The following is a 16,025-nucleotide window of genomic DNA, read 5'->3' as shown; positions in this document are numbered from 1 at the left end:
TTATAAGAGCTGATATATGATATGAATGTTATTTGATTAAAATTAATGGACTCCAAAAACCTAAACTTAAAATTAATGTTTAATGCAATTGAAGTAGTAAAACAAAGATGCATATGTTTAGGACTGTTTATAGGTATTTAGAAAAAAAACATGTTTCTGTTTAATTTTCCCTGAAAATATAGAATTTGCTATTCAAATGTTCTCAAGAGAAACATTTTAATCAATCACTCTTCTCTAATAGGTTTCTGATGCTTGTGACAAAATAATGGATAATGACACATCTGTATTTTTTCTACTGGAATTCTCAACAATTCGGGAGCTACAGGTTATGTACAGAGCTATATTTCTGATCCTGTATTTAATGACCTTAATAGGGAATGTTCTCATTATCTCTGCAGTTGCTTTTGACTCCCGCCTTCACACCCCCATGTACTTCTTTCTGATGAACTTAGCCCTACAAGACATTGGTTCTGTTTCACTCATTGTCCCAAAATCTGTTATCAACTCCATTATTAATGCACGGCATATTTCTTATTCTGGATGTGTTACTCAAGTCCTCTTGTTTGTCTTCTTTATAGATTGCGATATTTCTCTTCTTACTGTCATGGCATATGATCGATTTATTGCCATTTGCAATCCTTTACGATATGAAATGATAATGAACAGAAAGGCCTGCATTAAAATGATTGGTAGTGTGTGGATTGCTAGCTTTCTCAATGCTGCATTAAACACAATTGGAACTTTTACTACTCATTTCTGTTCTAATGCAATCAATCAGTTTTACTGTGAAATCCCACAGTTACTTAAGCTTGCCTGCTCAGATGCATTTGTAATTGAAATTGCTGGCATAATATTCAGTTTTACATTAGCATTTGGTTGTTTTGCCTTTATCTTTGTTACTTACATACAGATCTTTACTGCTGTTTTAAAAATCCCTTCTGTTCAGGGAAGGAAAAAGGCCTTCTCCACGTGCTTCCCACACCTCACAGTTTTCTCCTTATTTTTATTTACATCTTCATTTGCTTACCTGAGAACTCCATCTGATACCCCATCAAACTTTGATTTTGCAGTTACCATCATGTATTCTATTGTCCCACCTATGTTAAATCCATTAATATACAGCTTGAGAAACAAAGACATCAAAATTGCTCTTTCAAAGCTTTTTTATCTGAGAACTTTTACATTAATCAGCAAGAATTAGGAGCAAACATGTGAAGAGTTGAGCATGAAATGAAGCCTATCTCATAGTTGAATGTGGTAAGAATGAAGTAACTTGAAACCAAAAGAAGTTATTCAGCTGTCCATCTATACATTTATAAAAAAACAGGGACCAAGGTTCAAAACATTAGAGTCACCTATAAGCTGGCATGCAGATTTCCAAAGAGAGAATGATAAAAGGAGCCACAGCAGATAAACAAAGAAAGAAGGTGGGAGTCTTCTAAATGTGACAAGAGATGCTGTGGGCATGAGAAGTGAATAGATAAAGGATGTAGCAGAGGAAGCCAGGGGTTTTTTGATATAGAAGCCAAAAGATCATTGACCAGTGAGAAGAAGCAAGAAGATCCTTAACCCTGCTGTTCTGTTCGAAAAAAGTTCCTAATGTTATGTTCCCGGGTCACCCTGACCCGGACCGAAAACTCTTCATTTGCAGTGCTTATGTTTGGTCTTTTTGAAAGCTTTTTTCACCTGGAAACATGTTTGAACATTTCTGCACACAATGGAATGAAAATTGAACTGAAAAAATTAATCCTTATTGGTTTATTTTGCACATAAATGTGCCTCCCCCCCCGTTTTTGTGAAAGTTTTTTCAATTTATGGATAGTTTTGCTTGCAAAATCCATTCTATTTTACTAAAGTTGGTGTGGGATTGGTAGCTTGAACATTTCTGCACACAATGATATGAAAATTGAACTGAGAAAATTAATCCTTATTGGTTTATTTTGCTCATAAATGGGCCCCCATGCTTATACTCAAATAGGCTTATACTCGAGTAGGCTTATACTCGAGTATAAAATGATATGGTCTTATATTCAAAAATAAACCAATAAGAATCATTTTTTTTCAGTTCATTTCTATTTTTCTTATGTTTAGGATTGTTCAATTTAGTATATCAAAACTTTTGAGTTTATTGATAATTTTGCCTGCAAAATGCATTCTATTTTACTATTCTATTTTGGTGTGGGATTGGTAGCTTGAACCTTTCTGAACATAATGATATGAAAATTAAACTGAAAAAATGATCCTTATTGGTTTATTTTGCTCATAAATGGGCCCCCATGCTTATACTCAAATAGGCTTATACTCGAGTAGGCTTATACTCGAGTATAAAACAATAAACCAATAAGAGTCATTTTTTTCAGTTCATTTATATTTTTCTTATGTTCAGGATTGTTCAATTTAGTATATCAAACCTTTTGGGGGAAAATTCCTTAGGGATTTGTAGCCTTAAAAAATATAAATTGACACGAAATTCAAAAAGGATGGGGGGAGGGGCTTTTTGATCAAAATAAAAATATAAGTCTCAATTTTTCCAGTTCAATTTTCATATCATTATGTTCATAAATGTTCAAACTAGTTTTCCAGTTGAAAAAGTTTTCAAAAAGATTAAATTCAAGTACCTAAAAAAAATATTTTTGGTCCTGTCATATACGAACAGAAACAGATTTGAAGTTATGATTTTTTTTGGCCCAGAAAACAATTAGCCACCACCCCAAAAATATTTTTTGATGACCAGCATTGTTAAATTGAGTAAATGAATGCCTAAGATTTTAAAGAATATTTCGGATTTGGAGCATAAAAAAATAAAAAGTGAAAATGATTGCAAGCAGCCGAGGGGGGGGGGAGGCCTTATTTCTGATGTTAAAAAACCAGTAAGAATCATTTTTTTCAGTTCCTTTATATTTTTCTTATATTCAGAAATGTTCAAGCTACCAATCCCACACCAACTCCAGTAAAATAGAATGGATTTTGCAAGCAAAACTATCCATAAATTGAAAAAAAATCACAAAAACGGGGGGGGCGGCACATTTATGTGCAAAATAAACCAATAAGGATTAATTTTTTCATTTCAATTTTCATATCATTGTGTGCAGAAATGTTCAGACTACTTTCCAAGTGAAAAAAGTTTTCAAATTGACCAAACATAAGCACTTCAAATGAAGTGTTTTCGGTCCGGGTCGTATGTGACCCGAACATAACATTAGGAACTTTTTTTGCTCAGCAAAAACTAAGCCCCCCACCCCCCCAAAAAAATTCTCATAGAGAGAACCCCTGAAATGATGAAAAGTCATGAAATTTCAAGTTTCAGATATGCAGGGAAAATTTTTTACAGGGACTCAAAAGGCACTGAAAAGAAAGAAGCGTCAGAGAACAACCAGTAGAAAGATATGTAACCCTTGATTCTAGATGATGAGAGAGCAAGTTCTTAGATCTGGTCGAGTAGAAATAAGGGAGAGGTTATTAACATTCGTAGGACTATTGGTAAGTAATATAGAGGAAGAAATTAGCAGTGAACCTTTTTTGTATTATAAACAGACTGTTACAATTTTAATTATCGTAAATTCTCAATATTAAGTTAGATGTTATTTGTTTGTTTGTTTGTTTATTCAATTTTTTATGACTCCCTTCTCCTTAGACCAGGGCGGCTTACAACATGTTAGCAATGGCACTTTTATATTTATATTTATCATAAATATAATTATATTTATTTGATGATGTTTGTCCATCATGATAGAAGAAGACCTTGACATCTAGTAGGTTGTGGTTTGTTTATGATGTTTCGACAGGTAAGGCCTATGTGGGCACAAAATTTTCTGCCACACCTTGGGAAGACATGTGTAGGTAATGTTTGGCAGTATTTGCAGCTCTGGCTTTGCGGAGTGCTCGCTTCTCTTCTGCTATGGCTGTTCTTCTGAATTCATATACAGTGGTACCTCAAGATACGAACCCCTCGTCTTACAAACAACTCGTGATATGAACCCGGGGTTCAGAAAAATTTTGCCTCTTCTTATGAACTTTTTTCGAGTTACAAACCGGCGTTCGGAGACTGCTGGGAAGCCGCACGGATGTTTTAAAAGGTGACAGCCGGGCGGCGGGGCTTCCCAGAAGCCTCCCGAACGCCGGTTCGTAACTCGAAAAAAGTTCGTAAGAAGAGGCAAAATTTTTCTGAACCCCGGGTTCGGTTCGGGAGGTTGCTGGGAAGCCCCCCAGCCCAGCTGTGACCTTTTAAAACAGTCGCGCGGCTTCCCAGCTGTCTCTGAACGCCGAACGCGGAAGTTCGGGTTTGGCGTTCGGCTTCGGGAGACAGCTGGGAAGCTGCACGGCTGTTTTAAAAGGTCACAGCCGGGCTGGGGGGCTTCCCAGCAACCCCCCGAACCCCGAACTTTTGCCGAACTTAGGAAGGTTTAAAATATTTATGGAAATGAAAACCTCTCTCATGAGGTTTGTTTAAGGAAAACAAAACAAAAATGGGAATGAACTGAAATAGATTACCGTATTTTCTGTACTTTACATAGTGCTCTAATTTCCTTTCCCCCCCACACACACACACCAGAGATCTTTGGTACATGTCAGCCAAACAACATGAGTTATAATCAAATCCAGAAGTGTGAAACTTAAGATTCACAGGATAGATCTGAACCCCAGGATATTTATATCAGGTCCCTGAGCTAGCAAAAATGGAACTCATATACCTCTCCCAGGCCTTTTTGCAGCCTGGACAGTCTTCTGCAGCCTTCTGCCAGCAAAGACAGAGCTAAAGGGTGGGGAGCTCCATTTTTGCTCTCAGAGGGTTGCAGGAGGCCAAAAACAGGGCCCAGGGGCTGTATGTGCATCCCCTAAGCTCCAGTTTCACTGGCAGATGTCTGCAGGAAGTTATCTAGGCTTAAATTATCTTCCGTCCCCTGTCCAATTGTCTCTCCTTTATCTCATTTATCTTTTTTCCTTTCATATATCTTCTCTATTTTTATATCTTTTCTCCTACCCTTTTCTTCATATATATTACTGCTTGTCTATTCTCTTCAATGTGTATTGGACAAAATAAATAAATAAATAAAACAAATAAAATAAAATGGGGTGTGCGAGGCTGTGTGTGTCCCTGGAATCATCACATACAGCCCCCCCATGAGCTCCATTTTCTATGGCAGAAGGCTAGCAAAACAAACTAAAAGCAAAACAAAAGCAGAATTGTTTCCCCTTTTGAATTTGAGCACTCAAGAAAGGACACGGGAAGAGAAAAGGAAAGAGGAAAGGAAAGATGGGAAGAGAGCAAGGAATGAAAAAGAAGGAAAGATGGGAAGGAAGAAAAAAGGACAATGAGGAGGGAAGGGAAAGGAGAGAGGGAGAGAGGAAGGAAGGAAAATGACACAATAAAAGCCATTTGATAAGTGAATCTGGAGTTAACATTCCTTTAAAGAGTAATAAACATATAATTTATCAGTATGACACTCAAATATGGAGATGATTGGGGAGATGAGAGCAGATCTTTGGAGACAGTATGAGTAAGAGTTTCTACCACCCTGGAGGTAGAAGGGTAAAGTCTCTGCAAATCTAGTTCCAGCTTCTGGTAGCAGAGGAAGACAGCTCCAAGGTCAGTGATGATGGTTTACCATCAAAATATTGTGTGGGAACGCGGGAACTAGTGTCTTGGAATGTGCATGCAAAAAGCATAGACCTTGAGCATGACACGTATGATGACCCAGTTTCTCTAGCAACATTCTCCTTCCCAGCACTCTTATCTTCTTTGCTGCTAGCCTAAGAAAAGTGCAACATTATATATCATGAGGTGGGCTGATGGGGCCCTTCTCTTGCTCTTGCTTTCTTTTTCTCATGAATCAGCACTTTGAAATATAGCACAAGTTGTGTGATTTTTATTGGTTATATTTTCTATGCTTAATACGTTATGAGTTTGAATTGGTGTAACAGACCCATGTGAAATGTAGCATCATAGAAGCCTGCCTTTCTTTGTTTGGTTCTGGATTTAATCTAGGTTGCCTCACCAAAGAGAAAATCCAGGTTGTCTCACCAAAGCAAGTTTCTTGTCCGAGGTTGTTTCTCTCAATTGGATTTGTGAGTAACTCGCAGTCAGTTGCCAGCTGCGAGCCCCCATAATATTGGAATTAAAAAAACCACCACTAAAGGTTTACCTGCCCAGGCTAGTGATCATTCCAGGTTTCCACTGCGTGTTTGTACTGGACTTTGGGTAATAGGATAGAGCCACTAAGAGCTCAGACGCTGGAGTGTGGCGCATGGCAGGCTATGAAAATGGCACCCAAATGCAAGCAGCCGGTGACAGAGTAAATGGGTTAGCATTGAATACAACTGAGATGTAGAGAATGACAATGTTTGGAACAGCAGACCATTGCGGTGACCAGGCACCATCTGGGTTGGTGATAACAAAGGCAAGTAGGCAAGAAAGAGCTGTTGTCTGTACACCGCCAGGGACGGGAAGCAGTGTAGAAGAGAGAGCCGAGGACAAAGACTGTGCACAGAAAGCCATGGCCACTGTCAGGAACATCTACTGAACTCGGAAACAGCAACCTGACAACCTCTTAGTGCTGGTAATTAAAATCTTCAGTGAGAGCCCAGACTCAGGGAAAAACCTGTGGGCTTATCTCCTGAGTGTAGAAAAACTCCTTTGCCACTGAGGCTTTCCCATGATCTCTTCTTCTGCCACCATCATATCTGCCATTGTATTTGCAGCTGTCAGGGACAGCTAGAATAGAGACCTTAATAGGAGACCATTTCTTGAGGATATCCCAAGTTCAGCAGGAGGTACTATCCATTGGACATAAATAGGGGGCCTCAGAGGATGTAGAATCAAACAACTGCTGTAGCTAACATCGTGCTGGTCATATTTACTATTCTCATTCATCTGGGGCCTCTATCAACCCTATCTGGTTTTTTATTCTTAGTAAAAGGCTCCTTCAATTTTAAATTAAACTTGGGAACTATTACTGTCCTACCCAGTACTGTATTGACAGGACTACTCAGGGAATTTATATAATCAACTCCCTAATACCAAAGAGAATGGACAAGATATGGCTAGTCTTAGTATTTGTGATAAACTTTTATATTGTGTATTACTTTTATCAGGTTTCTGTTATATTGATATTTCTATTTTAATTTTGGGGGAGAATGTGTTAGACTGTATGTGCTAGAAGAATGAGAGAGCTGGGGACAAGAGCTAGTCCCCCCCCCCCCGCTGAGTATGTAAACAGAAGCAGATGGGAGGTCAACTATAACTCCAAGCTTGGTATGGATGCGTTAGCAGGTCTGCCAGGTTCTCTCCCCTCTCCTATTTAATATCTATATAAAAACACTGGGTAAGATCATCCAATGGCACAGAATGAGGTATCAGCAATGTGCTTATGATACCCAGCTTTACATCTCCACCCTGTAACATTTCAGTGAAGCAGTAGACGTCATATGCCAGTGTCTGGAGATGGTGAGTTAACAAGCTCAAGCACAACCCTAACAAGACTATGGCTATGGGTACTGTCTCTGAAGGACTAATGCCATCTGTCCATCCTTGGTTCAGGGGGCAACAAACCTGCTCAGAATGTGTTTACAATCTGGATGTGCTCCAAATCCTCAGTTGAGACTAGAACAAGATCTCTCAGCTGTGTCTAGTGGGATCTTTTCACAGGGTCACCTAGTACACCAGTTGTGACTTTTTTGTATCAGGAGTCTCTGCTCATAGTCACCCATGCCTTTATTACGTCAGCTCAATTACAGTAACACACTCTACATGGGGCTACCCTTGAAAACTTCAACTTCACCTAAAAAAATCTCCAATTTAATCTTTAGACAGGCATAACCATTTTTAAATTACATGCTTTCTAGGTTTTTTAAAAGCTTATTAAGTTAATTAGGAGGAAAAAATCAAACGTCAGGGGGAAGTGAGAAGTGCATGACTCCTGGGAACTGTTTCTTTGAAACTAAAGAAGACTTGGTAAAGCTATCAGAAAAATCTTTAAAGTTTCACATGAGAAATTAAAGAAATTCAAGTAGCAGACAAATACCTAATGACCTAATGACCTAAAATGGGAATGAAAGAGGAAAGTAAGCAATGATCTCCTCCATTTTGCCTTTTTTCACTCTTTGCATTCTGTCTGTCTTTCTGTCTCAGTTCCTCTGCAAGTTTTCCTCCTTTTATTTTTGCTATGTATTATAGCAAATGTATCTATACTTATGTGATGATGGCAGAAAAAAGAAAGAAGAAAAAAATGCTGACATGCGTTGAGAGGTATACATTTTAACAATGATCGATCAGAAGGCAATTTATATACAAATCCCATGCAGGAGATATAATGCTACCATAAATTATCATCATCGTCACTGTTGTCATTATCAACCAAAGTCCTAGCAAAGGATTCAATGGGTATCTAGCGGACTGTGCAACCAACCATAACAAATATTCCTTTCATCTTTCTGTCTCGCTGTTATTTTAAAGTCTTGTAAATTCATTTCACTTACATATAAATGTGATACTTAAAATTTTCTAATCATTAAAACAAATTTTATCCTAACTCTATCTTGATTATAATCATAAGACATGTTTGCTTACTGAAGAGCTGCAACTGATGTCATAATGTGGAACTTTAAATTAATACAAGAAAATGGAAGCAATATGGATGTAATATTAATGCTTTAAAACACTTATCCAAAATGGAAATATCAACATTTATTTTTGTCATCATTGAAATCATACAATTTATGATTAAAATTTCTCCAAATGAAAATAAATGGAAACTTTGTTAAGAGTGCTTCCTTTTCTTTTAAGATTGTGATCTTTGTGACTAAAAATGGATAACAACACATCTATATTTCTTCTCCTGGAATTATCAAACATTTGGGAATTTCAAATTATCTATGCCTCTGCATTTTTGATTTTGTATTTAATTACACTGACTGGGAACTTCCTAATTATATCTGCAATAGCTTTTGATTCTCACCTTCACACACCAATGTACTTCTTCCTAATGAATTTAGCACTCCAGAACATTGGCTCAGTCTCAGTCATTATTCCCAAATCCATTTTCAATTCATTTATAAACAGACGATGGATTTCTTATACTGAATGTGTAACTCAGGTTCTTTTATTTTTATTCTTTGTAGACTCTGATATTTCTCTTCTTACTGTCATGGCATTTGATCGGTATGTTGCTATCTGCAATCCTTTACAATATGAAATGATAATGAACAGGAAGGCCTGCACCCAAATGGTTGGCAGCGTGTGGATTGCCAGCCTGTTCAATGCTGTACTAAACACCACTGGGACTTTTCTTACTCCTTTCTGCTCTAATATTATCAATCAATTTTTTTGTGAAATCCCACATTTACTGAAGATTGCCTGTTCAGATTTATACATAACTGAAATTGGAGTTGTAGTATTTAGCATTACATTAGCATTTGGTTGTTTTGTCTTCATTGTTGCTACTTATGTGGAGATCTTCCTTGCTGTCCTGAGAATTCCTTCTGTTCAAGGAAGAAAAAAGGCTTTTTCCACTTGCCTGCCCCACCTAATCATCTTTTCCATTTTTTTGTTTACTGGTTGTTTTGCTTATCTGCGTCCTATGTCAGAGAAACCATCACATATTGATTTTGCCATTACTGTAATGTATTCCATTATCCCACCCATGATAAATCCATTAATCTATAGCTTGAGAAACAATGACATTAAGACTGCTCTGTCAAGAATGTTTGCTTTGAGGTCACTTATATAAATGGAAAATATTAAGAGCATGCTTAGACTATAAAACTGAACGGTAAGATTAGGTAAACGTCATCCCACAACTTCACACCTTATTATAGTAATTTGGAAAGTTATGATAATATAAGTTGACAATAAAAAATGAAACATTATTTTTTTCTTTTCTCCTACATATTACTTAATAAGTAAGAAAACAAATGTAGGAATATACTTTCTTGAATGTTACATAATGTTTTCTTTTTTCCTTTTTCTTTTTTTCATTTAGTTTGAAAATTCATTCTTAATCTCAGAATATATGGGACAATCAAGGAGTAATGGTCAGCAGTTCTTCAAACAATTGCATATTTTCCTGGGATCATGTAGCTGAACATAAAAGTATCAGAAACTTAGAAAAGACATAGCTATTTGAAACTATTCCAAACAAGTGCCTTTTCTATAATCAACTATGAAATGTCTTTGAATATTAATAGCTAAGTTTGTTAGTTATATTGTTGGTTGAACTCTGACCTTTGCTATTTGGTTGCAAACAAAGCTTGGAACTCAAACCAAATAGCATAATAAACTATGCTTGTTCCCTTCATTTTCTAGTTATGTATAATTCCAAGAACATTGCAAAATATATTCTTTTGAGTCACAGGACAGGAATTATATTTCTTTGATCAAGTAAAAATAGTATCCACTCTGGAAGCAGAAAAGGACATTTCTTTAGGCAATCTCTCCTTTGCCTGATTCTTTCTCACCACTAGCATGATCAAAACTAATGGCTTAGTCTCATGCAATCCTCTCCAATTTCTCCATTCCATGAGGAGGGCATGATACCTTGTCTTCAGAAATTGATTGCTTTTCTAGAACCACCCAACTCAGACATGTGACTCATGACCCTTGTCACAAGATGGATAGTCACCTCATCGCGTGATGGTTAAATCCAGAGAAAACTGCTTTTATTTATGAAGAGCAGCCATCTGGAGCATGTGCAGGCATCTCAACTTCTCTTGTTACCCAAATAAGTTCTGAAGAATTGGTTTAATCTTTGGTTCTTCAGTTTTCATTGCATTTGTCAATGCAATTTTCATGGAGGTATCTGTTGTTCACCATGCCTTCCCAGGAGTTAAAATGATTTGATCTTCAGCTGATTATTTCATATTAAAGACTCCAATGTATTGTTATCTTTCCCCTCTCCTATTTCTCCTGCTTTACAATGTTTGTAGACATGTGGACCTCCTTTGAAGCCAGGCAGTTGGTGATCATGTTTTTTATGCAGTAGAAATGTATTTTACATATGAGAATCACTGTTGTTTAAATTTGGTTAAACTTATTGTAGAAAATATTTTGTAATCAGTGTTTAGTAATGAAATAGGTCTGTAATTTTCAAGATGTTTTTTGTCTTTATTTTCTTTTGGGATAATGGTTTCTGGCTTCAGACCAGGTTTTGGAGAATTTGCCTTGTGTAAGGGCTTCATTGTAAATATCTAGCATGATAGGTTCTAACAGATCCTGATGATATTTATAAAATTTTGTGGGAATACCATCCGGTCCAGGAGTTTTTTTGTTATGTTGTTTGCTGATAGCAAATTTAAGTTCTGTTGGAGTAATGTTCTTATTTAGTTTAGTATTTTCTTCCTCCGTTATCATTAAGCTTTCATTTTCAAGTAAGTATTCCCTAATTGCACAATTATCTATTGTGTCTGTTTCGTATAATTCCTGGTAAAATTGTCTTATTATATGTTTTTTCTCTTCTGTGTTTGATTTTAATGTGCCTAAATTGTCGTAAAGAGATTCTATAGTTTTTTCAGCCTTTTGTTGTGCCAGTTTAAAAGCTAGCCAACGGCCCGGTTTGTTTGCTGATTCAAAGTTTATCTGTTTTAATGTTTTAATTTTATCCATAAATTGTTGTTGGGTTGCTAGATTTATTTCATGTCTTATAGATTTAGTTTCCATTAAAGTCATTATGTCTTCTGGATTTTGTTGGAGAGTTATTTCTGCAATCTGAAGTTTTGCATTAAGGTTGTTAAGTTTCTCCTTTTTTGTTTTCTAATGTTTGCTAGAGTTTCTAAAGTTTCCAAGATTTCTGCATTATACTCTAGATTTCTTTTCAATACTTTCAAGGGCTTATTTTCATAGATCCAGCACATCTGATGAAATGTTGTTTCTGTTTTCTGGCATATCTAACATTTAGTAGTATATAATTTTTCTCTCTTAAATATTATTAATAAAATTGCATATCATATGTAGAACATTCATATTAATTTTCTTTTAGGTTATATGAATACATTGTAGCAATTTAATTGATAGTTCTTTCCAATTTTTGTGACATCTGTTTTTTAAAAACGTTGCTTCCATTGTGTCAACATTTTGTTTTGTTCTATTCCTTATTGTATTTAATTAAAAATTTATATGTGTGTCCTAAGAGGCAGTGATGATTCTATATGAATAAACTGTGGGTTTTTTGCCTTTTAATATCCCCTTTCCTTCTTGAGAACTAATGTTATTCTTCCATCTATTTATTAATAAAGCAGCCGTCTTTTACAAAATAGTTTCCTTGCTGTATTTTAGCCTGTTTATAGAATTTAAATGAACTATATCTGCATATGTAATTATATCATTCTTGATAGAATTATTTCCTACGTGAAAAGTATATGAAGAAGTCCTAGTAGACAGCCATTTAAATATGAGCCAGCAATGTGCAGCAGCTGCCAAAAAAAGCCAATACAGTTCTAGGCTGCATTAAGAGAGGGATAAGATCATGTGAAGTGCTAATACCACTTTATAAGGTCTTGGTAAGGCCACACTTGAAATACTGTATTCAGTTTTGGTCACCATGACCAAATGCTTGAACAATGCTTTGTCCTTTTTGGATTTCTCTAAGTGAGCAGCCACATTCAGAGGCTCTTCTTTTCTTGGACTTATAGTTTATTTTTAATAAACAAAATTCCTGTGTATACAATTACAATGATTGACTTGCCCCAAAGATAGCTAACTAGTTGCAGGTTAATATACAGCATGCAAATAAATCATACCAAGTAAGCAGGTGACACATGATTGCTAGTTTTACCATTTGCTCTTAGCTAGAACAATAGAAGAGCTAAATAAGCAAGTAACCTTTAGCCTAGATATTCATTCATTCATTCATTCATTCATTCATTCATTCATTCATTCATTCATTATTTTGTCAATTAAGTATAGGGTAGTAGTTTATATAAACATAACATAAAAAGTAATGATAAAAGAAGACAAATAGGACAGTCGGACAGGATGGTAGGCACAATGATGCGCTTACACAGAGAGTAAATAACCCTTTGATCTTAGACTTTTTATAGCAATATTTTTCACATTTTATAGTCATAAAACCTCACGAAAAATGTTGATTTTATTTCACATGATACTGGCTCCTCAGGTTTGATTCTTGCAGTCCAAGAACAAGCAATCAGAACAAATGCACTCAAGCCAGTATCTAAAAATCAGGTGATGATCCAAAATGCAGACTTTGCAAGGAAGCTGATGAAGCTTCCTCAGCAGCTGCAAGAAAATTGCACAGGTGGACTACAAACAGAGGCACAAATATGTGGCCCAGATGCTTCATTCAAGCCTGTCCCACAACTACGACCTACCAGTGAGAATGTAGTTGAAAACAAACATGCCAAAATACTTTGGGACTTTCAAATTCTAACTGACCAATTTTTGGAACACAATACACCAGACTTCACGATTGTGAAAAAGAGAAAAGGGTGTATCATTGATGTCGCCATACCAGGTGATAGTCGAATTGATGAAAAACAAGAAAAACTTAGCTGATATCAGGATCTTAAAATCAAACTACGACTCTGGCATAAACCAGTACAGGTGGTCCCAGTAGCAATCGGCACACTGGCTACTATGCAAAAAGACCTCAGTTGGCATTTAAAAACAATAAACATTGACAAAATCACAATCTGTTAGTTGCAAAAGGCCACATACTTGGATCTGTGTGAATCATATTAGCATGATCATATGAAAATACATCATACAGTCCTAGATGCTTGGGAAGTGTTCGATTTGTGATATTGTGATACGAAATCCACATATAAATCTCATTTGCTGTGCATTACTATTTTTTGTGAATAAAATTACTACTACTACTACTACTACTACTACTACTACTACTACTACTACTACTTCAACTATTGCATATTTGTCATTATGCAATATATTTTATTGTCCATTGCTTCTTGTTGCTGAGAAATAAAGGCTCTATCCTAAAACCTGTTCGGCTGGCAAAATGGAAGGTGATTCTCAGAATAATTCCTTGCATTTATAATTAAATACAGGATGCCAAGTAATTTATTTATTTATTTGTTTGTTTGTTTTGTCCAATACGCAATAATACACAATGAGGGTTATAGATCAGGTAGAATGTGTTAAAGGGAGAATTATTAATTATTATGTATTAAAGTGTTGGGGGATAGGGAATGATACTACAGAGTCTGGTAGTGAATTCCACGCTTCGACAACTCAATTACTAAAGTCGTATTTTTTACAGTCAAGTTTGGAGCAGTTAATATTAAGCTTATATCTGTTGTGGGCTCTTGTATTGTTGTGGTTGAAGCTGAAATAGTCTTTGACAGGCAGGACGTTGCAGCATATGATCTTGTAAGAAATACTTAGATCATAATTCTCCATTATGCTTTTTATATATTTTTCAAATATAATTTCATAAAATATTCTGGGCTAACTCTGCATTAGGAAACCTACTCTTAGAAATATAAGGACAATTCTTTAGACTAAAGTCTATAAAATATGTATTCCTAGGTTGTCTATTACAAAATAAAACTGCAAATATATATATAAAAACCTTGCATGCTAGCTCAAATTGATTTTCTTAACCCTGCTGTTCTGTTTAAGAAAAGTAACAAATCTTCTGTTCCCGGGTCACCCTGACCCGGACCGAAAACTCTTCATTTGCAGTGCTTATGTTTGGTCAATTTGAATACTTTTTTCACTTGGAAAGTAGTCTGAACATTTCTGCACACAATGATATGAAAATTGAACTGAAGAAATTAATCCTTATTGGTTTATTTTGCACATAAATATGCCTCCCCCCCGTTTTTGTGAATTTTCTTTAGGTTTATTGATAATTATGCCTGCAAAATACATTCTATTTTACTAAAGTTGGTATGGGATTGGTAGCTTGAACATTTCTGAACATAATGATATGAAAATTGAACTGGAAAAATTGATGCATATTGGTTTATTTTGTTGATGAAATGCACGCCCCCCCCCCCCCGTTTTTTTAAAATAGTCTTCACTTTATGGATAGTTTTGCTAGCAAAATACATTCTATTTTACTAAAGTTGGTGTGGGATTGGTAGCTTGAACATTTCTGAACATAATGATATGAAAATTGAACTGGAAAAATTGATGCATATTGGTTTATTTTGCACATAATGTATGCCTCAATTATTTCAATTTATATAAAAATTATGCTGTTAATTTCAAACTTACATACTTTTTTTTAGTAAAATGGATTTGTTTCATAAAATTAGTTCTCTGGCTACAATGTGGTTGATTTTCAAAAGGATATTCCAAATATTTCTAGACAAATATGTATAAACAGTGACAATAATGGCACACAGCAAGGCCAAGGGGGGGTGGCCCTTTTGTGGCAAAAATAAACCAATAAGAACCATTTTTTTCAGTTCATTTATATTTTTCTTATATCCAGAAATGTTCAATTTAGTATATCAAACCTTTTGGGGGAAAATTCCTTAGGGATTTGTAGCCTTAAAAAATAGAAATTGACACGAAATTAAAAAAGGATGGGGGGAGGGGCTTTTTGATCAAAATAAAAATATAAGTCTCAATTTTTCCAGTTCAATTTTCATATCATTATGTTCATAAATGTTCAAACTAGTTTTCCAGTTGAAAAGGTTTTCAAAAAGACCAAATTCAAGTGCCTAAAAAAAATCATTTTGGTCCGGGTCTATATGACCCGAACAGACTAAGTGTGACTTTTTTTTTTGCCCAGAAAAAAAATTTTTCCCCCACCCCCACAAATATTTTTTTGATGGTCAGCATTGTTAAATTGAGTAAATGAATGCCTAAGATTTTAAAGAATATTTTGGATTTGGAGCATAAAAAAATAAAAAGTGAAAATGGTTGCAAGCAGCTGAGGGGGGGGGGGGAGGCCTTATTTCTGATGTTAAAAAACCAGTAAGAATCATTTTGTTCAGTTCCTTTATATTTTTCTTATATTCAGAAATGTTCAAGCTACCAATCCCACACCAACTTCAGTAAAATAGAATGCATTTTGCAAGCAAAACTATCCATAAATTGAAAA

At 35.6% G+C, this 16,025-nt stretch overlaps 2 protein-coding genes across 2 annotated transcripts; both read left to right on the top strand.

Moving 5' to 3' along the window:
- The first annotated feature begins 265 nt into the window (after positions 1–265).
- Positions 266–7,669, top strand: LOC139154014 (olfactory receptor 14A16-like). The gene is made up of 3 exons (XM_070728442.1): positions 266–1,174; positions 4,733–4,822; positions 7,595–7,669. Exons 1-3 carry the CDS (start codon positions 266–268, stop codon positions 7,667–7,669), a joined length of 1,074 nt encoding a protein of 357 aa, XP_070584543.1.
- A 1,135-nt stretch (positions 7,670–8,804) lies between these two features.
- LOC139175831 (olfactory receptor 14I1-like) lies at positions 8,805–9,844 on the top strand. The gene is made up of 2 exons (XM_070767131.1): positions 8,805–9,712; positions 9,814–9,844. Exons 1-2 carry the CDS (start codon positions 8,805–8,807, stop codon positions 9,842–9,844), a joined length of 939 nt encoding a protein of 312 aa, XP_070623232.1.
- Positions 9,845–16,025: the final 6,181 nt, after the last annotated feature.

The sequence above is a fragment of the Erythrolamprus reginae genome, chromosome Z, assembly GCF_031021105.1.
Source record: "Erythrolamprus reginae isolate rEryReg1 chromosome Z, rEryReg1.hap1, whole genome shotgun sequence".
Taxonomy (NCBI): Eukaryota; Metazoa; Chordata; class Lepidosauria; order Squamata; family Dipsadidae; genus Erythrolamprus; species Erythrolamprus reginae.
Note: the sequence above shows the minus strand (reverse complement) of the source record. Positions and strands in the feature narration are given on the sequence as shown.